Source organism: Peromyscus eremicus, chromosome 2, assembly GCF_949786415.1.
Source record: "Peromyscus eremicus chromosome 2, PerEre_H2_v1, whole genome shotgun sequence".
Lineage (NCBI taxonomy): Eukaryota > Metazoa > Chordata > Mammalia > Rodentia > Cricetidae > Peromyscus > Peromyscus eremicus.
The window spans coordinates 22,918,951-22,943,885 of NC_081417.1; the positions used below are offsets into that span (position 1 = coordinate 22,918,951).

General features: G+C 38.1%; 1 protein-coding gene across 1 annotated transcript in view; it reads left to right on the forward strand.

The window, feature by feature from the left end:
- LOC131903378 (zinc finger protein 120-like) overlaps positions 1-21,613 on the forward strand; it is a 29,639-nt gene extending 8,026 nt beyond the window's left edge. Inside the window, exons 2-4 of the mRNA XM_059253917.1 lie at positions 18,817-18,943; positions 19,136-19,196; positions 20,337-21,613. Of these exons, the coding sequence (XP_059109900.1) occupies positions 18,817-18,943; positions 19,136-19,196; positions 20,337-21,366 (1,218 nt within the window). The 3' untranslated portion in view covers positions 21,367-21,613. The remainder of the gene's footprint in view (positions 1-18,816; positions 18,944-19,135; positions 19,197-20,336) is intronic.
- The last annotated feature ends 3,322 nt before the right edge of the window (positions 21,614-24,935 follow it).

Genomic DNA, 24,935 nt, shown 5'->3' on the forward strand with positions numbered 1-24,935 from the left:
GATCTATAAGCTGTGAGACACCTGCAATGGAAAGCTGCACATAGGGTTTGGAAGTAACAAAAGAGAGAGATACATAAGAAGTTGCAGGCACAGAGCTATCTGTGCCCTTTGAAAATGAAGCCTCATTTATCTGAGACAGAGCCACAGGATTTGACATTTGCCCTGCTGAGTTTTAGTCTTTCTTGGTCCAGTCTTCCCTCACATGTCCACATTCCTCTTTTTCATTTATTTTTTATTTTTTATTTATTCTTCTTCATACCAGCTTCAGTGTCTCCTCACTCCACTCCTCTCAGTCCTCCATCTTGTACTCAAACCACTCTTCTTCCATTTCCCTTAGAAAAGAGGACATCTCTCATAGGTATTAACTAGACATGCTGTCTTAGTTAGGGTTTCTATTGTTGTGATAAAACACCATGACTAAAAAGCAAGATGGAAAGAAAAGTGTTTATTTGGATTACACATCCAGATTGATATTCACTCTTAAAGGAAGTCAGGACAGAAATTCAAACAGGGCAGCATACTGGAGGCAGGAGCTGATACAAATGCCATGGAGGAGGAGTGCTACTTACTGGCTTACTTCAAATGACTTGCCCAGCTTCCTTTCTTACAGAGACCAAGACCACCAGTACAGGGATGGCACCACTCTCAATGGGCTGGGCCTTCCTCCATTGTTCAGTAATTGAGAAAATGCCTTGCCAGTGTATCACATGGAGGCATTTCATAACTGAGGCTCCCTCCTCTCTGATGTCTCTAACTTGATGTCAAGTAGACAAAACAAAAGAGCCTCTACATATGGTATAGCAAGTTACAAAAAGACTAGGCACAAAACATCATTTCAAGGCTGGATAAAGCAACCCAGTATGAGGAAAAGGGTCTCAAAGCAAATAAATAAGTCAAAGAAACACCCCATATACACACTCCTACTTTTAGGGGTCCTACAAAAATACTAAGGTATGTAATCATTGTATGCAAAGGAGTTATCACAGACTCCTAGAGGATCCATGGTTGCTGCTTCAGTCTATGAGCACCAATAACCTTGGGTTATTCAGTTCTGTGGGCTTTGTTCTCCTGGTGTCCTTAAGCCCTCTGGCTGCTACAATTCTTTCTCCCCTTTATCTGCAGGGGTTCCTGAGCTCCTCCTAATGTTTGGCTGTGGGTCTCTGCATCTGCTTCCATCAGTTTCTGGATTAAGCTTGTCTGAATACAATTGGGCTAGCTACCATTCTATGAGTATAGCAGAATATCATTAGGAATCATTTCATTGACTTTTTTTTGCCAGTCTTGTTTGGTTCCATCCTAGATCTCTTGACCTTTGAACTCCAGATTCATCCAAGCAGTGTTTGGCATGGGCTCCCCCTCATGGAATGGGCCTAAAGTTAGACCAGTCATTGGTTTTCCACTACCACAAGTTCTGAGCCACCAAAAACCCAGCATCATGCAAATAGGACTAATTGTAGGTGATGGGTTTTGTGGCTGGGTTGGTGTCCCAGTCTCCATACTGAAAGGCTTGCCTGGTTAGAGAAGGCTGTTCAGGCTCCTTAACCCCCATTCCTAGGAGTCCCCTCTAGGGTCGTTTTCATAGAATCCAAGGAGTATCCAAAGAGTGAGTTTTACTGCTTATCTTAGAGTTAGGAAGGAGAGTGGTTCAGCCAATGAGGGTTATACAACAGAGACTGCACTAGGTTTCCATATCGACTCCCAAGTGCCCCCTCCCCTGTTCCAGTAGTCTCTCCCCATACTTTCTCCTTATATCTCCCCCACAGCCTGCTCTCTCCTGTTTTCCCCCTAGCCACCCCCAGTCTAATCCAGAAAATCTATTTTATTTCCTCTTTCCAGGGAGGTCCATATGTTCCCCCCATTGAGCCCTCCTTGTTAATTAGCCTCTCTGGGTCTGTGGGTTGTAGCATGATTATCGTTTACCTTACAGCTAATATCTACTTATATGGAAGTTCATACCATGTTGGTCTTTTTGGGTCTCAGTTACTTCACTCAGGATGATATTTTTTTAGTTTATCCATTTGTCTGCAAGTTTCATGATGTCCTTGTTTTTTTTTTTTTTTTTTTTTTTTTTTTTTTTGGTTTTTCGAGACAGGGTTTCTCTGTGTAGCTTTGCGCCTTTTCCTGGAACTCACTTGGTAGCCCAGGCTGGCCTCGAACTCACAGAGATCCGCCTGGCTCTGCCTCCCGAGTGCTGGGATTAAAGGCGTGCGCCACCACCGCCCGGCGATGTCCTTGTTTTAATAACTGAGTAATATTCTATTATGTAAATGTACCACATTTTCTGTACCCATTCTTTGGTTGAGGGACATCTAGATTGTTTTCAGTTTCTGGCTATTAAGAATAGAGTTGCTATGAACATAGCTGAGCAGGTGTCCTTGTGGTAGGATGGAGCATCCTTTGGGTATATGCCCAAGAGTGGTATACTGGCAACTTGGGGGTGAATCTATTCTTACTTTTTGAGGAACTGCCATTTTGATTTTCATAGTGGCTATACAAGTTTATAAAAGGTATTTCCCATATAGGAACCAGAGTGATGGAGTTAAAAAGTGTTGCTCAGCTCATGCCATTCTGAGGTTTAAAAGATTTTCAGTGGCTTGAATTCTTAGGCCTGCTCTTACTCTCCTGAATGGAATTTTGTTGTTGTTGTTGTTGTTGTTTTGTTATCTAGCCCAGGCTGGCCACCAATTCATGGCAATTTTTTCTTCCCAGCTTCTGAGTGCTGAGGATATATGCTATGTATTCATCTGAATAATTAAAAGTTCGTGTCAGATCTGAAGACCTAGGTTCACTGCTTCTTGTAAAATTAGAGGGGAAAGTGGTTTAGCCAAAGAGAGCTATGCAACAGAGGCTGCAGAGACTGAGGACACTTGTTCACATCCATTGTGTTATTTGCACATTTGCAGAGGTTGATACGAAGGATTTAAAAACAAAATCTCAACAAGTGTGGAGGAATGGTAACCAAATTTGGCTGCTTGTCAGGATTGCAAGAAGAGCTTACTACAGCTTACTGGACAACACCTGAGTTACTCTGAATCTTAAGGGTGGAGATGGATCCTAGAAAATGGAAATTGAAATAAAAATGATTTAATGTAGGTATTGTAATCTGCAGCTCTAGAGAGTTTCACAGAAGATGGAACTCTCAATGTGGCGTAATATGGAATCTTCACACTAGAGGGATTATTTACTATTACACATATTCTGTATGTTTTAAAGTTTAAGGACTTCCCTGTTACCTGCCTGTACTAATGGATGATATTATAATTTGTATCTATCTTACATTGTCAACTTTTTCCTGTGGCAAAGGCATCTAACTAATATCTAGCACTAGAAAAGTTTTAAACTGGTGTTAGCCACTGCATAGACCAGTGGATATAGTGAATTTGGGTAATTGTAGCCACAGTTGCTTTTGGTAAAATTATTTTAAGCATTAAAATCTTCCCACTCATAAAGTTTACCTAGTAGTAAATTTGAGTTAGTTCTTATATGTTTGAAAAACAATCACGCAAGACAGTATATTTACACTGACTTTAGGTGCCAGCACATTGTTGTACAAGAACAATAAGCTGGTTCCTGGGAACCCATGGTAGAAAGAACCAAGTCCTGAAATTGTCCATTGGCCAGTACCCATGAGATATAGCATATACCTGCACTCACACATCAAACAGACACATCACAATCACTTCTCTCTCTCTCTCACACATGCACAGTCATACATATACAAATACACATACAACATTCCCATAAATGCACACACATCACACATAAACACAAACACACACAAATACCAACACATACACAAACACATAAAATTAGCATACACACTAACATAATAGATACATCACACAAACACATATACTCAGACACACACACCACACCCACAAATACACCCACAAATATATACACACACACATACCCAAACACATACACCCAAACTTTCAAAAACAGTATTAGTATTTAAAGAACATTTAGAATATGTGTGGTGAATAAAGTTACACAGGATTGAATTTTTTGTTCCATTTGTTATTCTCTATTTGTGTGATATAACAACCTGTTCTGAAAAGTTCTGATTTCATAAAACTAGTCTGTTTTGGTAGCCCTAATAGAAATATTTGCAAAGTATAATGCTTGGAATACCTTGGCTACTATGAGGAGGGGATGCATAAAATATTTTTGTATTTAATATTAGTGGTTTAGAAGAATCATTTTGAAACTTTATTTTTCTCACTCTGTGATCTTTTTCCTTTTCTCTCCTGGTATTTATTCTCTATGCCTGCCAACCCTGCTGACCCTTTCTCCTGCCTAGCTATTGGCCATTCAGATCTTTATTAGATCATCAAGTGTTTTAGCCAGGCAGAGTAACATGGCTTCACACAGGTAAACAAATTCAACATAAAAGAATGCATCTTTGCATCATTAATCAAATGTTCCACAGCATAAGCAAATGTAAGACATATTAAAATAATATTATACAACAGAGACCTCTCTGTTTTGAAGAAAGAGCAGTAGCTAGAGGGTCAGAAACATAACTGTTTAAGGGTTACTTTGAGTTAATTTTGTGAGAATTATGAAATTTGTGTTAATTTCTATATACATAGAATTTATGAAGTTTGGTAACATTGGTCAAGATCACACTTTGTGTGGCTGAGTTTCTTTTGGTCTTTTGATTAAAAGTTGACTATATTTTTCTGCTTTTGTTCTTGGCTTTTTCTCACTCCTTTATTCTTTTACAAATATTGTACATATTCTTGATTGTTTTAGCTTTGTGGGAAATATAGAAGTCAGATTGTGTCAATATGTGTATTATTTTTTCATAATCCTATTGGGCATTCTGAATGTTTTCACTTTGTATATAGCTTTGGATTTGGGTATCCTGTTATAAATTGTTGAAGTTTTCTTTGGATTGTATTCATTTCCTGCTACAGATTTACATACACAACATCTTAATATTGATGCACCATGTTCCCATGGATCATTCATTTACTTCTGTGCTTATTTAGGTTTTGTTGTTGTTGGTAATCTGTGAAAGACTTTTAATTTATTGGATAAAAAGTTCTGTTGCTAGGCATGTGGTCCAGCATGTATTCTTCTTGGGGATGACCTGACTTCATATCTCAATGTTCTCATTGGGAGGCTCATAACTATGGGAGACAAGCTCCCACATTTATTTACCCCACAGACTCTTAAGGAGTGAGGGATAAGAGGTTGAGATAGAAATATAGAGAGAGATAGTTAGAAACACAGGATAGTGTGGGAGGGTCTGGATCAAAACCCACCATCCCCTTCTGTTTCTACTAAAGGGCTTTTAAAGGAATGCCAAGAAGTGGAGCAAAAGACACCCCCCCCAGCACAGCCAAGTGCAGACCATCCCAGACACTTGGTGACCATGCACATAGTCAAGCCATCCCCTAATGCAGCCTTGCTGTGTTAAGCAAGCTCAAATCTCACTAGAAAGCTTTTGGAGACTCCCACAGGCCCCTCTTAATTTTTTAAAGAGCCCTTCAGGCCCCTCAGATAAGCTGGGTCTGCTTTAGTTCATCCCTGTCAGCCAGACAACCCTTACCCATCTTGGGGGTACACTTTCCATCAAGTGCCCTCTGGTTTAGGTTGCAAAGCTGGCAGGGGAAAGTTGCCCAATCTTGACTGTCAGCTTCTGGCAGTACTGAGCTTAACTCAGCTCTGGCCCAGGTTCCTATTGAGTTTACAACCTCCACAGCAATCTCTATAATGCCACACTTCCCAGTACAGGAGTAGAGGATGATAGAGATAGCATATTTTTTTTCAAATGGGTCTTAAGATGTCTATAACAGCCTTAGCTGTGCCAAGCCCTTTTTAAATCAATAAACTCTTGATGCAAACTGCATCAGATAAATTATATCAAATTTAAAGATTCCCTTAGTTTCTACCAAACTCTGGTTCATTAACACCAACACAATTTTAGTATAAATGTTACTAGACATATTTACAACTATCATGATTATTTATTATATGTATTTACAACTAGCATTGCCGTTTACTATATGTATTTACACTTCTTACAAACTTACATCACTATACATATTTACAACTCTTTACAAGCTTATTTTATACTTCTTATACAAGCTTATTGATCTATTTTACAAACTTACATTCATAAGAATACTATTTTACAATTTTTAGCACATATTTAGAAGAGATTTCTTAGAAGAACTATTTACCAAGCTTATATTTAAGAGATTACTTAACTAACATCTAGAAGAGATTTCTTAGCTATTAACAAGACAAGAAGTACACCAATCATTTCTAAAATTCAGAGTTTATAGTAAAGTTCAGAGTTTATAGTCAGCTTTGATATCATTATGAAAGTTCTCCTGACAGTTGGAAACAAGAGTCTAATTTGTCATTGGCTCTCTCAACCCTGGGATTTAGTGAGTGCTCTTGTTGAACAGTACTTTATGCATTCCAGATGTTTTATAAAAACTCTATTAAGAGCTATCTCAAACTGTAGACTAGTGGCTGTGAAGCCCCCATGGGACTGGACTAGGCCCTCTGGATACAGAAGACGGTTGTTTGGCTCAAACTGTTTGGGGAGCACCCAGGCAGGGGGATTGGGATCTATCCCTAGTGCATTGGCAGGCTTTGGGAATCTGGTACCTGTGGTGTGGCGCCTTGGTACAGTGGGAAGGGGCTTGGACCTGCCTAGGCTCAGTGTGCAGGGCTCTGCTCACTCCCCATGGGAGACCTTGATTTGGGGGATGTGGGGATGTGGAGTGGCTTGGGAGGGAGGGCTGGGAGATGGGAGGAGGGATCTGTGGGTGGTATGTAGAGTGAGTAGAAAATTTCTTAATAAAGAAAAATGGAAAAAAAATAAAAAAATAAATAAAATAAAAGAGCTATCTCAGTTTACAGCAAACCCAAAAAAGAAAAAAAGAGGATGAGGAAAAAACCTCCTAAAGAACATTCTGTTTCTGAATTGCTTGGCTGGTAACTCCACAACAGTCAATTTCCCATCAAGAGAAGATAATAATCTAACTTGGAATGGGGTTCCAGACCTGCAGCCTTCAGCAGGTTCCCCTGTGTACCAAAAACATTGCTGAAATTTTATTCCAAACTCCTCAGCAGTCTGGAGGCCTCCTTATTCTTCTACTATCCACAGACTGCAAGTTGGAACCTCAATATTAGAATATTGGTTTAGCTGCTTTTCACTCCAGTTCCTTTAGAGGAGTATCGTTGGAGCTGACATTCCTCTGTTCCATACTCCTTACCAAACTCTCAGACAATTATCCCCCTTCTTGTTTTTTTTAAAGCTGTATTTGTCAGGAGTTCTTTTAACAATTTTCATTTTTTTTCTAGATTTTTATTAGCCCAATATTTCTGGCAAGGTTATTTGTTCACCAAAACTGCTACTGTTTAAAGGAGTGAAGAACATAGATGTTGTTTCATGAAACACATCCTTCATTAGCTTACTCTGAGGAAGAACATTTTCATGATTTAGTAGTTTTACTTCATTTATTAGCTTCTCAACCCCTGATGCCAATTTTATTAGCAGCTGTGATATACTCTGACCATAAGTTATTTAACTCAGACTGTAGTTGTAGCTTTTCATCCTTTAGACAGCTACATTTTCTTAAGTTTGATCACCATCTGCAACACAATTTTCCAGTGTATGGACTGCTTTCCCTTGGTTTCTTCAGGATTTCAAAGTGACTTGTTGACAAATGGTACTAGCATTTTAATTATCTCCTTAGAGGCAAGTTCACCTGTTCTTAGTTCTCGGCAGGTAAGATTGAGCTTTCTAACATTGCTTTGAAAAGAAACTTCATTTTCAGCTGAAAATGGCAGTATCACCATTTTTATCTGAAAAGCTACATTTCCCATAGTGCATTTCTCTATATCAGCCCAATGTTATGCACGACGTTATGGGCTACATTTCCCATAATTCCTTTTGAGTATGCCACTTCCATTTCTCTTTACATGGCTAAAGTCAGGTTTCTGCTTTTAGCATGGGAGGTTTGAGTCAAGCTTTTTGCTTTTTTCATCATGGGATATTGAGAGATTTCTGTTTTGCCTGAGCTGGTATTACTGGGTGTTTTTCTTTCCTGATACTGTCCCCAGAACTGAGTCATACCTGCCCATTCGCATGTATTCAGGCAGATCCTTTTGTGCCTGCAGCAAAATCCCTTGGGGCTTTCTCTTCTATGTTACCAGGTCAGTGAGGGAAAGTGAAAGTAATTAAGATAAAGCTTTTTCACAGCCCCTTCAGAGAGACTTTTCCCCTGATAGATCTTTGTCTTGTCCCTGCTTGTTCCTTCCCCTTCAGATGCAGAGCCTCAGATGTCTTAGGCCATGGCTTTGTTCCTCTGCTAACTGCTTCTGGAGGTAGGGGCTTCTCAGAACTTAGACTGTGCTTTTTTACACTAGCAGCCTTCCCCAGGTCCTGCACCTTTTGGGGAGGAATCTGTCCCTGTTCTGTTTTCTGCCTGCATTCTCTCACCTGGCCCTTTCCTCAGAGAACTCTGGCTGCTGTTTTTCTCTACCTAAAGAGAGACAGGGCTTAGCACAGAGGATTTATCTAATTCCAAGAGGTCTTTTTGTTTTTTCTTAGAGCAAACCATAGGTGGTTTCCTGTACTTTTCCAGGTGAATCTAATTTTGCTCTTCCAGAAAAAGAATCTGAGAAGGAAAGTTCTGAAAGGCTTTTTACTTTTTTAGAGAGAGAAAGATTGCTAAGGTTTTTCCCAAGACAACTTTCAGTTTTTGAGAGAGAAAAACCACCAGGTTTTCTCGAGACTTCTGTTCTCTAAACTTTTGACTTCATGCTTAAGAGGAAACTGATTCTGATGGTATGGTGTTTCCATACAGTACAGTGGTAGTGTCAGCAAAGTGAAAAGTTTTGTTTCACTTGCATATGTCTCAGTGAAATTTCTTCCCTCTGCTGCTTGGGACCAAAACCTTCCCACAGGAATCATTTTGCATTTATAGTCTCATAGTTGGAAAATTAAGGACATAGTTCCTCCATCTTGTTGCTTTTTTTAATCCTAAATTTTTTCCTTATGCTATATTCCTGCATTCTACTTTTCTGATTTTTGCCTTTTTTATACTATATTGTTACACTCTATCTTCCTTATTTTTCTTAGATAGAATTTTAAGAGAGAAAGGAAAAGGAAGAAACCTAGATAGAGAGAAATCTATGCTGCAGCCTTGCTTTTTGACTTCAGCATTTCACCACCTAACATTCACACCCAAGAATAAAATACCATTGCCTTTATCAAATCCTTTTTTGGCATGCCTTACACCTGTGATGTCCCTGTCAACCCTTTCACCAAATGCCTGGGTCCCTGTCCAGTGGCACCATTTGTGGGAGACCAGCTCCCACATTTATTTACCCCACAGACTCTTGAGGAGTGAGAGATAAGAGATTTAGTTAGACATATAGAGAAGAGAGACAGTCAGAAACAGTATACCTGGGGATGGCCTGGGTCAAAACCCACCAGTCCCTTCTGTCTCTACTAAAGGGCTTTTGAAGGAATGCCAAGGGGTGGAACAAAAGACCTCACCCCAGGACAGCCAAGTTCAGACCATCCCAGACACTTGGTGACCATGCATGTAGTCAAGCCATCCCCTAATGCAGCCTTGCTGTGTAAAGCAAGCTCAAATCTCACTGGAAAGCTTTTGTGGGCTCCCACACATAACCGCCTGCTACTCCAGATCCAGGAGATCTGACACCTTCTTTTCTTGTATGTCACTTTTATACATGGAACACATTCTCTCTCACACACAAACAAACACAGAATGTGGGGATAAACTTTCTTTTCAAAAGTTCTTCTGACTTATAAATCTATTAGAGCAAGACAAGTTGCTTTAGGTGTATGATACAAATCATACACTATCTTTAAAAATCTGTTATCTTGCATTTGGTTTGGAAAAATTTTAATTTCCTCAGCCTGATGCAGACTTATGGACAATCATCAATTATAGGAAACCAAATGATTCCTAAATGATTCTAATAAGCATTCTTTTGTTTATTATAAGAGAATGAAATCCTTTTAGTAATCAAAACTTATTTTCTAAAAAGTCAAAGCATCAGAAAGCTTCAAACAGATCTCCAATTTATTTGGAGCAGCTATCCTCACTGAATCCATTTTTTATTATTATCAAAGCAGAGTATGGGAGTGCACAGGATGAGTGCTGGCCAGTGATTTCTTATGGTTAAATTTTGATTATAATCTTGTAGTTCTTGTTTAAGGAATTGTGATATATATTTGTAGGTATGTCTTTTTGTCTTGTGTGGTAAGTGTTGTCATCTATGTTGCTAAACTTATTAATTGTCATCTAAATTTATTGTTGTTTCTCTGGAAAATGATGGAACTTCACCACTTTTTTTTTTCCAGAAAATTTATATATTTTGCTTTGTGTTCCTTGAGCTTTTGATGGTTTGAGAAGTTTCTTTGAAGAGACAGTTTTAGTTTTCTTTTCTTAATCTTAGAGGCTCACTGCTCCTCATTTTTTTATATATCTGTGTTTTCCAGTTGTTGCTATCTTCATGGTTTTTTGCTGCTTAAGTGATTGATATACCTAATACATTATTTTTGTGTTTTTAAAACCTTTTCATGTATTACTGTCTCTTTATCTTAATTAGCTTCAACTGTCAAAATGATGTAGCCTAGATTCATCTAAGGGAACATCAATTGAGGCACTGGCCCAGATCAGAATTGTTAGTTACTGTGTTTTTGGGAAACTATATTGATAGATGATTGATGTGAAAAGGGTCTTCCACTGAGGTTCCCTGTTTTTACCTTCAGTTCCTAGCTTGAGTTTCTGTCCTAAGCTCACACAAATGTGGGTTGTGATCTGGCAATATTAACCAAATAAACCTGTTCATTATTTGAGATGCTTTTGGTTAGACAATTTAATCACAGCAAGAAACAAACAAGTTAAAACAAAATGTGGCACACCAAAAGTGATTTTGTTGCCAGGTAGACTATGGGAATGTTGTCTTTTGGAGTAATGTTGAAGCTATTAGGGTTTTAGATGGTAAATACCATAGAAAGCTACACACAGAGCTTAATCAACTATCCTTGTAGGACTAGGAATATGTGAGTGTTGAAAGTAATGCAGACAGTAGAGTCTGAGGCCATAAGATTTCAGTGGGAAGTAGACTCCATTAAAAATTTAGATAGGTGTAATATGTATCATATTTTGGCCACAAATCATTCTTACTTTGTCCATTATCTGAGAAATTGAGTAAGGCAGAATTACAAAGTAATTTTGGCTGATTCATTGGACAAAGTATTGATTCTGTTGGGTTTTTATTAATGGTGACTCAATCAGTTCTACAGTGGAAAAAAAACAAGTGATGCAGAAAGAAATAAAATGTCAGTTTTGTAGAGATAAACTGGACTAGTTTCAAATAGTCCTGTGGTGAAGTAGAAGCAAGAAATTTAAAAAAAATTTTAGCACCATTAAAGGGAAGACCCTTCTCAGAATTTGAGGACTAGTAAGGTACCCTATTGGTAAGACTCTATATAATCCTTTAATTTATGGAAGGAATAGGCAACTTGATTTCTAATCCCAAGAAGCAACTTCATACAAAACTTGATGCAACTCTAGTCCAAGTGTGGTATCATCCATCACAACTTAGAAGCCAAATTTGGGTGGTTAACCCTTGTACTGATTCTGGAAACAAGAAAGATATAAAATTTATAGGTCATAGGTTCTTCCTCTGTGGTTTCAGTTGAGCACTGTTGCATCCATCTATGTTAGGCAGAGTCAGAAACCCAGTGAGGAGACTGTGAGAGGTCATTGCATGAAGCTTGGAAGATTAAGCCAGTGTTGTATTTTGAAATCAAAAGATATTGAGATACCCAAGCTATGAGACATCTGCCATGGAAAGCTGTACAAAGTGAGTGGAAATAGCAAAGAAAAAACTAGTATGATATTTTTCAGGGATAGAGTTAACTAAGCACTTGGTGAATGATGACACACCTGTCTGAGACTGAGCTACAGGATTTGTTATTTGCTGTCCTAAGTTTTAGTCTTGCCTTGGTCCAATTTTTCCCTCACTGTTTCCACTTTGCTTTCTTTCTTTTTTAAACTATTATTCTTCTCTCATATACTATATCCCAACTTCAGTTTCTATTTCCTCCACTCCTCCCAGTCCTTTCCATTGCTCCCCTCTCCACCAGATCCACTACTCCTCAATTTCTCTTCAGAAAAGTGCAAGCCTCCCAGGGCTATGCACAAAAACAAGTCTAAAAACGACAAGGCGCAAACCCACATATAAAGGCTGAATGAGGCAACCTAGTAGGAGGAAAATGGTTTCAAAATCAGGCAAAAGAGTTAGAGACACCACCATCCCTGTTCACACTGTTAGGAGTCCTACAAAAACACCAAGCTACACAACCAGAACATATGTGCAGAGAGTCTGGTACAAACTCTTGTAGGCTCCATGATTGCTGTTTCAGTTCTGTGAGCACCTATGAACCCTGATTAGTTGGTTCTGTGGGGGTATATTCTCCTGTGTTCTAAGTTAGGAAAATTTTTTACTATTAATTTTTTAAAAAATATTTTCTGGGCCTTTTAGCTGAGATTCTTCTCCTTCTGCTTCTGTTATTGTTAGATTTGATCTTTTCATAGTGTTCCAGAGTTCCTGGATGTTATGTTTTAGGAAATATTTTGATTTAGCATTCTCTTTGATCAGTATATCCATTTCTTCTATCATATCTTCAAAGCCTTAAATTCTCTGTTCCATGTCTTATATTCTTTTGTTTAAGCTTGCCTCTGTAAGTCCTGTTTGATTACCTAGATTTTTATTTCCAGAATTCCTACAATTTGCATTTTTTAATTGCTTCTATTTCCATTTTCAGGCTTTGAACAGATTCATTCATTTGCTTCACTTGTTTTTTGTTTGTTTGTTTGGTTGGTTGGTTGGTTTTTCTTTTTTCTTTTTCAGCTTTCTTTAAGGAATTTTTTTTCTCTAATTTGTCATTAGTCCTTTCCCTGCTTTCTTTAAGGGATTCATTTACCTCCTCTTTAAGCACTTCTATCATTTTTATAAAGTTGGTCTTTAGGTTTCTTAATTGCACTTCAACCATGTTAGAATAATCAGGGTTTGCTGTACAGTAAGATAACTGGAATCTGGTAGTGACATATTGCTCTTGCTGATGTTGATTGTGTTCTTATATTTGTGTGCAGGTATCTGGGTTTTGTGGTGATTGTGTGTCTAGGTGTGAATTTCTCAGTTTGTCTTTGTTGGATGGGTGTTTTGTTCCTTGGTTTCTATTTGTTCTCTTGTCTTCTGATCTGTGTGGCCTATGGTTGAACATTGGTTCTCACCCCAAGTTGGGGGCTAGAAATGTTGCAGTAGGTGTGTCCTTTTTTCCAACAAGAAGTATCTGCCCAAAACTGGGACTGAAAAAAGGGAAGGGGGAGGGAACTTGAAAATAGTGTTGAAGGGCCATAGAGAGAGTGAAGGAGTTCTGTGGGCAATTAGCCTACATGGACTTCTGACAGATGGTGCATACTTTGCCTGAGCAAGGGATCTTCACCCAAGTTGAAGGCTACAACCCAGAGATGAGGAGGGAAGTGGGATTGGGGATAATGCTGAGGTAATTGAATGAATGGAGGAGGTCCACAGGTAAGCAGCCTATGTGGATTTCTGATGGTTGATATGACTTCTGGTCCAGTAGGGGAGTCTTTGCCTCAGTTTGTCTACCTATTCTTCTGGCTGGTGTGGCCTGCACATAAGCAGAGGATATCCATCCAATTTGGGGGTGTGTACATGGCTTTGGGATTGGCATATGTATGACTTGTTAGGGATTCTGTCTGTAAGAATGTAGGGAGTGTGGAAGTTTTATGAGCTGGTGGTCTGCCTACCTGTTGTTCTAGTTGTTGTGACACACACATGCGCAGGGCATGTCTTCATGAATTGGGGGCTGGAATATAGCCATATTCCTCTTTCTCTGAATGGAACTATATCCTGTGCCATTATATTTGGAAATCCTTAATTTGTTTCTTGATTTTAAAAGATGTGACAATAAAAAGAATGTCTTGAGTGTCAGAAAAGACTTTTGATATTTGTGCTGTTTGGGCTGTTTCAGATTATGAGGATCATTGAAGTTAGACTAAATGCATTTTCATTTTTGCTATTTTTCTTTATATTAATTCTTCCCTCAAATTATACATTCTGACTTCAGCCTCCCCTTCCTCCATTCCTTCCAACACCCCATCCCCATTTCCATAGATCCACTGCTACTCTGTTTCCTTTCAGAATAGAACAGGCCTCCCAGGGATTTCAACCAAACACATCATAACATGGTATAATATACCTCATATCAAGGCTAGACAAGGTAACCCAGTAGGAGAAAAAGGGTCCCAAGAACAGGCAAAAGATTCCAAGACACCTCAACTCCTATAATTAAGAGTCTCACAAACACCCCAAGTTAAACAATCAAAACAGGTATGGAGAGGCCCTGGCAGAGAGCCATGTAGGCTCTATGATTGCCACTTCAGTTTTTCTGAGACCCTATGAGCTCTGCTTAGTTGATTCTGTAGGCCATGTTCTACCAATCTCTCTGGCTCCTACAATCCTCACCTAGAGATCAAGCTAATGTTTGGGTAGAGATCCCTGCATATGTTCCCATCAGCTGATGGAAAAAGCCTCTCTGAGGACAGTTGGGCTAGGCACCAGTATATGGTTATAGCAGAATATAGATACAAATCATTTCACTGATTTTTTTCCCCTTGGTCTCCTGTATTTGGTTCTACCCTACTTGTCTGAGCCATCCAAGTAGTGTTAGGCATGGGCTTCCTCTCATAACTTGGTCAAGTTAGACCAGTCATTGGTTGGTCACTAAAGAAGCTCTGAGTCACCATTGCCCCAGTATATCATATAGGCAGGACAAATGTAAGTTGAATGTTTTGTGGCTAGCTTGGTGTCCCAGTACTGCCATGGGGAGCCTTATGTGGTTGCAGAAGATGGCTGACTCAGCATCCATATTCTTGATTACTAGGAGTCCTTTCTAGGGTCACCCTTATAGGTTCCAGGACATATGCAATGCATTAAATTTTCACACCCCATGCTGAAAGCTCCCCTATTCCACTCACTTCTCCTTGTATTTTCTCCCTTGCCCCTTCTGTACTCACTTGATCCTTCCTGTTTCCATCCTCACCTGCCTCCAGTGTACTCACAAAATCTATTTCATTTTCCCAGGGAGGTCCATGCATCTCCCCTAGAGTTGTTCTTGTTACTTAGCCACTCTTCATCTATGGACTCTATGTGATTAACTGTGATTACTGTAATTATACCTAATTGACTGCTAATATCCACTTAGAAGGGAGTATACCATGTTTGCATATGTGCTTCTGGGTTGCCTCACTCAGGTTAATAATGAACTCAAGAAACTGGACAACAAACCAAATAATCAAATTATAATGGGGCACCTCTCTAAACAGAATTCTCAGTAGAGGAATCTAAAATTGCTGAGAAACACTTAAAGAAATATTCAACATCTTTAGCCATCAGAGAAATGCAAATCAAAACTACTTTGAGATATATCTGTCAGAATTGTTAAGATCAATAACACAAGTGAAAGCTAATGCTGGTAAGGACATGGAGCAAGGGGATCCATTGCTATTGCAAGTGAAAACCTCAAGACCCAGTTATAACATGCTTGGGCATATACCCAAATGATGCTCTTCCATCTACTGCAAGAACACTTGCTCAACTATGTTCATAGTGACTTTGTTCATAATAGACATAAACTGCTGTGTCTGTGAGAGATTTTTGTTGATTGATGATTGATGTAGAAAGGCTTTTTGACTGAGGGTGGCAGTATCCCTAAGAAAGTGGCTCTAGGATGGAAAAGAGAGCTATCTTAACATGAAATGGTGACTAGGCAAGAAAGAAAGCCAAGAAAAAAAACTTTGCCCATGGATTTTGTCTTCAAATGTTAGTTTGAGTTTCTATTTTATGGTGCTAAAATGTTGGATTGTGATCAGACAAAATCAACCAAATAAACCCCTTCATTTCTTGAGATGCTTTTGGTTGGAGTATTTAATAACAATAGCATAAAAGCAAGTAAGAACAAAAAAATTGCACACCAAAATTGGTTGTGTTGCTAAGTAGAACCTGTGAATGTTTTCCTTTGGAAGAATGTGGAAGATATTAACACCTTAGGTGGCAAAAACCATAGAAAGTTGTACACAGAACTTAATTAACTGTTTTTGCAGGACCAGGAAGATGAGATTGTTGAGTAAGGGCAGAAAGTGAAGGCTGAGATCTTAAGATTTCAGACAGAAATAGGTAGACTCCATAAAAAAATATGCTGGAGATCATTTTGTGATATTTTGGCTCCAAAATCTTTCTTATTCTGCCTATACCCTGAAAATTTAGTAAGGCAGAATTAAAATATAATGGACTAATTTCTTTTCTGGAATATTAAATCTCTTATATGGTTATTACTGATGACTCATTCAGGTCTACAGTTTAAAAAAAAAACAAGTTGGGCAGAAATAAATGAAAATGAAAAGGTAGCTTCAGGTAGCAGCCAAGTGTTCAAACAGGCAGGAATTTTCAAGGAGTTTATCACCATTATGTAAAAGGCCCTTGATCTCAAATGGAAGCCTAGCAAGATACCGTAAGGGTAAGACACCATCCAACTAAAGCTTCAATTTATGGAGGAAATAAGCGAAGTGATTCTTAGTCCCAGGAAGCAACTTCATACAAAACCTGCTGCACCTGTGGTCCAAGCATGTTAGTGTCCATCCCAATTAAGAAGTCAGACTTTGCAGACTCACCCATCATGACCCTGGAAAAAAGGAAGCATCAAAGTTTTAGGTAATGAACCCTTAGTCTGTTGTTTCAGAGAGATATGTATGAGAAGTTGCAGGGATAGGTCCATCTAAGCCTTTGAAACTGGAGCCCCATGTGTCTAAGACAGAGCTACAGGATTTGATGGTTTTCCTCTGTGCTTCAGTCTTTCATTTGTCCAGTCTTCCCTCAATATGTCTCCTTTCCTCTCTTTTGGAATGTAAATGATATTTTGTCCCACTTTATGTTGGAAAGATATAACTTATTTTTTGATTTTACAAGAAGTCACCATGAAGAGATTATCTTGAATGTCAGAGTAGATTTTGGACATTTGAACATTATAGAGGCTACTGCAGACTATGAATATCTTTGAAGTGACAAAATGCATTTTCTTTCATGAATGGCCATGGGTTTATATTGTCCTGGGTCATAATGTAGTTGATTGAAGGAGAAACCTCCCAGATAGGATGATGTATTTGAACATGTTTCTCTCCTTGAGGACTTTATTTCTGGATGAAATTCCTCATTGGGGATGGGTTATGAACATTTATAGACTCAGCTGATTTCCTGTTCTTTGTTTCAACTCTGTTGTGGTTGAAACTCATCAGTCATCATTTTTCTTGTGCTGTAATGCCATCACCACCATTATAGACTATGCCTAAATCACATAAGATACAGTAGAAGCAATTGCTATTTAGTGCTAAGCCCGTTTGCTAGCCTACTGTTTTAATTTTTTGTTTGTTTGTTTTTGATGACAAGGTTTGTCTGTGTCACTCTGGCTGTCCTGAAAGTAGTTCTGTACACCCAGCTGTCCTTGATCTCAAAGATTCCCCCTGACTCTTGCTTCCAAGTGCTGGGATTAAACATGGGCCAAAATTCCTGGCTTTTTTTGTTTTTATATTATTGGGTCATGGGCCTGGAAAGCAGGTTTTTGTACATGGCAAGCATATGCTGTTGTACTGAGCTTCATCCCTATACTGAATTTTGAAATTTGGTAGATGGTATCGTTCTGTTTCCCATGATGGCATGTATTCATGACATCAATACTGCCCTTGACTTTTGTCATTGGATTTCAGGTGCATGACATTCTTCCTGCCTGTTGTATTTGTTTTGAAATTTTTTAATGAATGTGAATATTTTGCCTATATGCATGTATATTCATCACATGGGTAACTGGTCCTCACATTGATCAAAAGATGGTCTCAGAAACACTGAACTTGGAATAATGAATAGTTTTGATTCCCTATGTAAATGTTGACAATTGACCACACCTATATGCAAGACCAGCAAGAGTTCATTACTACAGAGCCTCTCGTGCCCTGTGTTGATGATTTATTATCAACATTTATATTGCTAATGTTTTTTATCTGTCCATTTGTAACTGTTTAAACATTCAATGCCTTTTAGAAAGATCTTATTCATGTGATAGATTAAAGTGGGGGTACTTCAGCTTTCTGGAATATGAATACAGAAGTGAAATGAATGCATAACTCTTTGTAGAGACTCAGTAAATAATCTCTGAGTTCTTTCTATATTTTTTTGTTTGTTTGACTGATTTCTGCACAGGAGACAGAGTCCCAATATATACTTCTGGCTGTCCAAGAACTGATTGCATATACTAGGCTAGCACTCAACTCAGAGGCAGATATACCTGCCTCTGCTGCTGAGTGCTGTGTTTAAAGGATGAGCCAATATACCCAGCTTGTCCATCTTATTTTTCTTTTTTGTGCTTAGTAAAATAATTTCTCTTATGTGTGGTCTGTACTGTTGATGTGTTTACTTGTTTCTCTATGTTTGTTAATAGACATTTCTGTTGCAAGGTCATATCCCATTCAAAAAGTACAGAAATGACAGAGTTGAACCTCCTATTCAATATTGTTCTAGAGTGACTTGATGATTCAAATATAATGTCTGTGTCATGAAATAAGGGTGTGGAGCACCAGAATTATATACTATGCTGTCAAAGAAGTATACATTTGCAATGTTGTCAGTATCATGCTTTCTGTTATACACATGTATGGAATATTTCAGAATGCAGTGACCTATGATGATGTGCATGTCAATTTCACCTGGGAAGAGTGGACTTTGCTGGATCCTTCCCAGAAGAATCTCTACAAAGATGTGATGTTGGAGACCTACAGGAACCTCACTACTATAGGTAAGACTGAATTATCCTTTATGTAAGTAAGGGGACAACTATTCCTTGGCTATTTATTTTCTTCTGTAATTTGATTGAGAAAGAAGAATGGGGTGAATAAATCAGGCATGGTTCTAAGGTTCCTTGAAGATAGTAACTTAAATATTGCACAATTTTCAATAATATAACACATTTTCTGAAACTATATTTTAGGATACAGCTGGGAAGACCATAACTTTGAAGAACAGTGTAAAAGTTCTAGAAGACGTGAAAGGTAATTTTCATTTGTAAAATGAAACAAATGTGCCTTTGAAGAAACTGTAATGTGTCCTGAAAGTTTCAAAGAAAAGCAACAGTGTAAATAAGCACAGCTTAAAATGCATTGATGGTTATTAAATTCTCACAACACTATAAAACCTCAACTTCAGGTGGGTGAATTACGTTTACAAGGCATTTTTTTAAGAAAGAAGACAAGAAAGCAATGCCTTACCAGATGTCACCATTTGAATCAAAGTCTCATGAGTGCTGTGCTGTAAAACTGCCAATCCATTTAGTTTTGTACCACATATATTACAAAAGGTAAACACAATGAAGAGGTAATAGGTATATGTCAAAAACCTTCTAATAAGCAAACAGTCCATAGTAAAGCTAGTGTTAATCATATATTTGTGACTTTGCTAAATTTAGTGAGAGGAGCACTTAGAATCAAGAGTCAAGGGCCATTGTGGAGAAACATTAATACCTATACCACATGTCTGTGAGAAACAAATTCACACTGTGAATTCAATGTGGAAACTTTTTTTTTTGTCGTTCTTCCTTTACCATGTATATCATATGTCACTCTGGATACAAGCCACATGAACATGGATATGGAAAGATGTAACATGCCTCTCAGAATAATTAGAATATATGTAGCAGTTCCTATGTTGAGTAGACATGTTGAATTTGATTCAAGTATACAAGTAATTGGACTCTCAGCTTCACTGTTAACACATCAATAATCTCACACTACAGAAAAGCCCTGTGAGTACTAGGAATGTGTGAATAGTTCTGTTTGACGTAGTTCACTTAGAAAATGTAGTATGACTCACAGTATAAGAAAATTTATGAAAACAATATGTGTGGTAAAGCAGAGTTTTTCCAGTTCTCTTGAAATATGTGAAAGTTTTCATATAGAAAAGGGTATTTTAAATGTGAACCATGTAATAACAGCTCTTACCATCACAGGTATCTTCAGAGATTCAAAACAATCCCAAATGAAGGGGAACAACATGAGTGTAAGCACAGTATAAAACCTTAAGATCTGATTCCTCTTTACAACTGGACCAAATTATAAAATTAATTAATTCAATATAAAGATTCAACTGTGTATTGAATGTGATAAATCTTTTACATATGCCAATTATCCTTGCAGGCATGAAAGAAGTCATACTGGAGAACAACCTTCTGAATATACTCAATGTTTTAAAGCCGTTGCATATGACAAAGATCTTCAAAGGCATGAAAGAATACATACTGGAGAGAAACTCTGTGAATATAATGCATGTGATAAAGTCTTTGTACATCACAGTAGTCTCCAAATCCATATAAGTACCTGTACTGGACAGAAACTCTATGAATGTGACGAGTGTGGCAAAGCCTTTGCTCATTACTGTACTCTTCAAATACATAAAAGAATACATACTGGAGAGAAACCCTATGAATGTAATCAGTGTGGTAAAGGCTTTACTTCTCACAGCAGTCTCAGAATACATAAAAGAACACATACTGGAGAGAAACCTTATGAATGTAATCAGTGTGGTAAAGGCTTTTCACAACTCAGTCATCTTCAAATGCATAAAAGAACTCATACTGGAGAGAAACCCTATGAATGTAATCATTGCGGTAAAATCTTTGCACGTCCCAGTACTCTTCAAGTGCACAAAAGAATACACACTGGAGAGAAACCCTATGAATGTAATCAGTGTGGTAAATCCTTTGCTTCTCACAGCAGTCTTGGAACACATAAACGAACACATACTGGAGAGAAACCCTATGAATGTAATCATTGTGGTAGAGCCTTTGCTCATCACTGTACTCTTCAAAGGCATAAAAAAACACATACAGGAGAGATACCCTATGAATGCAATCAGTGTGGTAAAGCCTTTGCACGTCAGAGTGGTCTTCAAATGCACAAAAGAACGCATACTGGAGAGAAACCCTACGCATGTAATCAGTGTGGTAAAGCCTTTGCACGTCACAGTAATCTCCAAATGCACAGAAGGACACATACTGGAGAGAAACCCTATGCGTGTAATCAGTGTGGTAGAGCCTTTGCAGAACAAAGAAGTCTCCAAATACATAAAAGATCACATACTGGAGAGAAACCTTGTGAATGTAATCAGTGTGGTAAAACCTTTGTATGTCAAAGTAATCTCCGAATACATAAAAGAAGACATACTTGAGCAAAATCTTATGAATGTATTCAATGTGGAAATGCCTTTGCACATTAATGTCATCTTCAAAGACATAAAAGTACACATACTTGAGAGAATTCCTATGAATGTAATCAATGTGGTAAAGCCTTTGTCCAACGCTGTACTCTTCAATGGCATAAGACAACACATACTGGAGAGAAAAACGTATGAGTGTAATCAGTGTTGGAAAGCCTTTACACATCAAAGTGATCTTCAAATGCATAAAAGAACACATACTGGATGTTAAAACAGCATGTGGCAGTCATAGCAGTTGGGAAGCTCTGGGAAAGATACACCTTGTACACATGGCATCCATGTAGAAAGTTTTATTGGGGGAAGGGAGAAGGGAAGAGAGGGAAGAAAAGAAAGAAAAAAGGGAATAAAAGAAGCGAGGACATGAACACTACCTCATAACTAGAGAGAGAGGAAGGAAGAGAGAAGTAGAGGGAGGGTTTTTTTTTCTTATAGGGGGCTTTACATAAGATGACATGGTCAGGATGCCGGCAGGTTCTTTTTGATATTGGGAAATTTATTCACATGTATCAGTGTGTCTCATAGCTAAAACAAAGCTTTAAATAATAACTTCATGTAAATAAAAAATGAAGAATTGGATGGTTAGTTAAAATAGTTGTACTGGACTCTAAAATATGTAAAGTAACCCATGTTTCTGGCAACTATAAAACTCCCTATGTAAGCAGTTATGGGTGAAAGGCCTCTGCTCTGTGAGAAGTCTAAAAGATAAATGTTTAACTGTTGAAAGGCATGTGTTGTGTGTTGTTTTATTGTTGTCTTTTTTTTCTTGGTTCTATTTTGTGCTTCAGGAATTATAGCTTTATTTTCTTTTTTCTTTTTTTTCTTTTTTTTTTTGGTTTTTCGAGACAGGGTTTCTCTATGTAGCTTTGCGCCTTTCCTGGGACTCACTTGGTAGCCCAGGCTGGCCTCAAACTCACAGAGATCTGCCTGGCTCTGCCTCCCAAGTACTGGGATTAAAGGCGTGCGCCACCACCGCCTGGCTATTTTCATATTATATTTTCTTGCTATACTTATTCCTCTCCTCAATCTGAAGTGTCACTTCCAATATCCTCTGTACTGATGGTTTGGTGGACATGAATTCTTTTTGCCTGCTTATATTATGTCCACATGGCTCAGCCTTGCACCTTATTTTAGTCTTTGCTCAAAGGTTCTCTTCCCAGTTATGCTCACACACATTTCTCTGTTTTCAGGATCTAACTCCCCAACAGATTTCCTTAATTCTTTAACTATCTGGACATTTTTTCCTACCATGTATCATTTTTTAAGGTAGTATTATATTTTCATATTTTTTGATTAATATCATTCCCCCTAGTAGAAGCTAAGATCCATATGGGAAACAATGTTGTCTTGTATCCACAATGATACACATATTCCTATAATAGCCTCTGGCTCATAGTAAGTATCCAATAAAAGTTTGCATCATATATGAATTGCTCAGTGTGACATCCCCATGCCATTGAAGTACATTTTTAAATTGATGATCATGTGGAACTTGTCAAAAACTCAGTTTCTGTGTATATGGCCTTGTAAAGGAAAATCATTCTTCACATAGAGAGGAAACTGAAGAAGTCTAGAAGAAAAATAATCTGTATGCTCAGTCTACTCTTCGCAATACCTTGTGAGAGAACTGGAGAAAGCTCATGGGAAAGATCAAATTATCTGAAAAAAGTAATGGTGAATTTATGACCACAGTCAGGCTACTGAATTTGCACTCAATTCTAGTAGCTGCTGTTAAGAGATATTGAAGCTCCTAATAACAAGACCTTCCTACTCTCTTCCCTTAAAGGTCTCAGAATATTCTAGGAAATCTACACTATGGACCAACCCATTAAAACTCATGAACAATTAGGGAACATATCCAAACTATTAGATTTGTATTCTTTGTCAATGCATTCCTCCATGAATGCAAGGGGAGGACCAAGGTAGTAATGAAGAGAAGTTCAGCCTTGAGAAAAAATTATGTCCCTAAGAAGATAGCTTACTTACTGTAAAAAATTAGGTGAGTTTTATGAGTTAGAAGAAAAGGAGAAGTGAGTAGGGAACAATTCTGAGTGAAAAAGAACTTGAACTTATAGTCCTATGTAAATATTATATGAATTGAAAAAGTAACAGTAAAGAAAGATATTTTTTAAAGCCCTGTCTGTGTGTACACTAATGCACTAACAGATACACCTATGATTCTATACATATAAAACATGTAAAATTATACCCTTCCATGCTACTATATAGGCCATTTAAAGTACATGAAACTTTAACACTGTGGAAATCTTGTTAAAGTATATGCATTGAGAGACAACACATCATTTACAAGAATGTGAGTATTCACACTAAGGTTTGACTGATGTCATATAATGGTTAATCACAGTTTTCAAACTGATTGTAATGACAATTTTTGGAATTTAGTAAATCTATTTCTGAGTCTGCTTTTGTATTAGAAATCAGAAATCACATTGAAAGGCTAGTGAGAGCCAAGACACATTTTTTTTTCTAAATCAGTGAACCTCAGTTATTCCTCACACACAATGCCTGTGTGGGTGAGGGGTGAATATTTCTGTCTGCTTTCATGCATTTTAAAAATTATTTATGCAACTACTTTATTCCAAAAAGCCTAGTAGCATACAGTAGTAAAAATGAAGAAACTATGGTGGTGTTGGGGCTGGGTTTGTAACCCAATAGTGAGCATGAATTTAGCATGTATGAAGCAATGATTTCAAGCCCCAACTCTAAAGTCAAAGTAAGGAAACAAGGCATGAAGGAAGGAGTCAGAGGGAAAAAAAATCTCAAATTGGGTAGCATAGATTTACTTCTGAGCTTTGGTGAGAAAGACAGCAATAGTAGGCAATCCCTCTCTCTGTCTCAATGTCCTTCCCCAAATGAACAGGATAATAGTAAAAGCTATTGCAGGGAGATGAAGGTGCTTTGGCAAGTAAGGAGTAAAAGATTCTAAATTCATCTGAACTTATCATTTAGGGGTGGCCTTATGTGCTATGAAAATAATAATGTTAATGTTTTTTAAAGGTATATGCTGGCCCTCTGACTAAACTGGGGACTGAGAGTTGTTAGGTCCAGATATAAGGCTATAGATTTGGATTCAGGACAGGACTGCACACAGTGAATTGTATTAGTAAAGGATGAGTAGGCCTGGAATGTGGCTAATCTTGCCTGCCACAAGAAGCAGGGAAATAAAGGATCCTGGGGGAAAGTTAACAGACCAGGCATATGTGTGGACATGTGGATGAACAACATCCAGGTCATATGTCAGAGCCACAAACCCCAATATTCAAAATGTGACTATATTAGTTGTAGAATCTATAGGGGAGGGTAAGATCAATTGAGATCATTAGGGTGGGTCTCAATCTAACATGACTGGTTGGGTTGCATGAACTGGAGACTATGTATGCTGTGGGGGCTCGTGTCAAGACAGAGGGAGATGTGATCAACAATGAAAGGAGAGGGGCCACAGAAGAGAGCAACTCTGTGGACTCCTTGAATCTGCACTTATAGGCTCCAGGACTGTGGGAAAA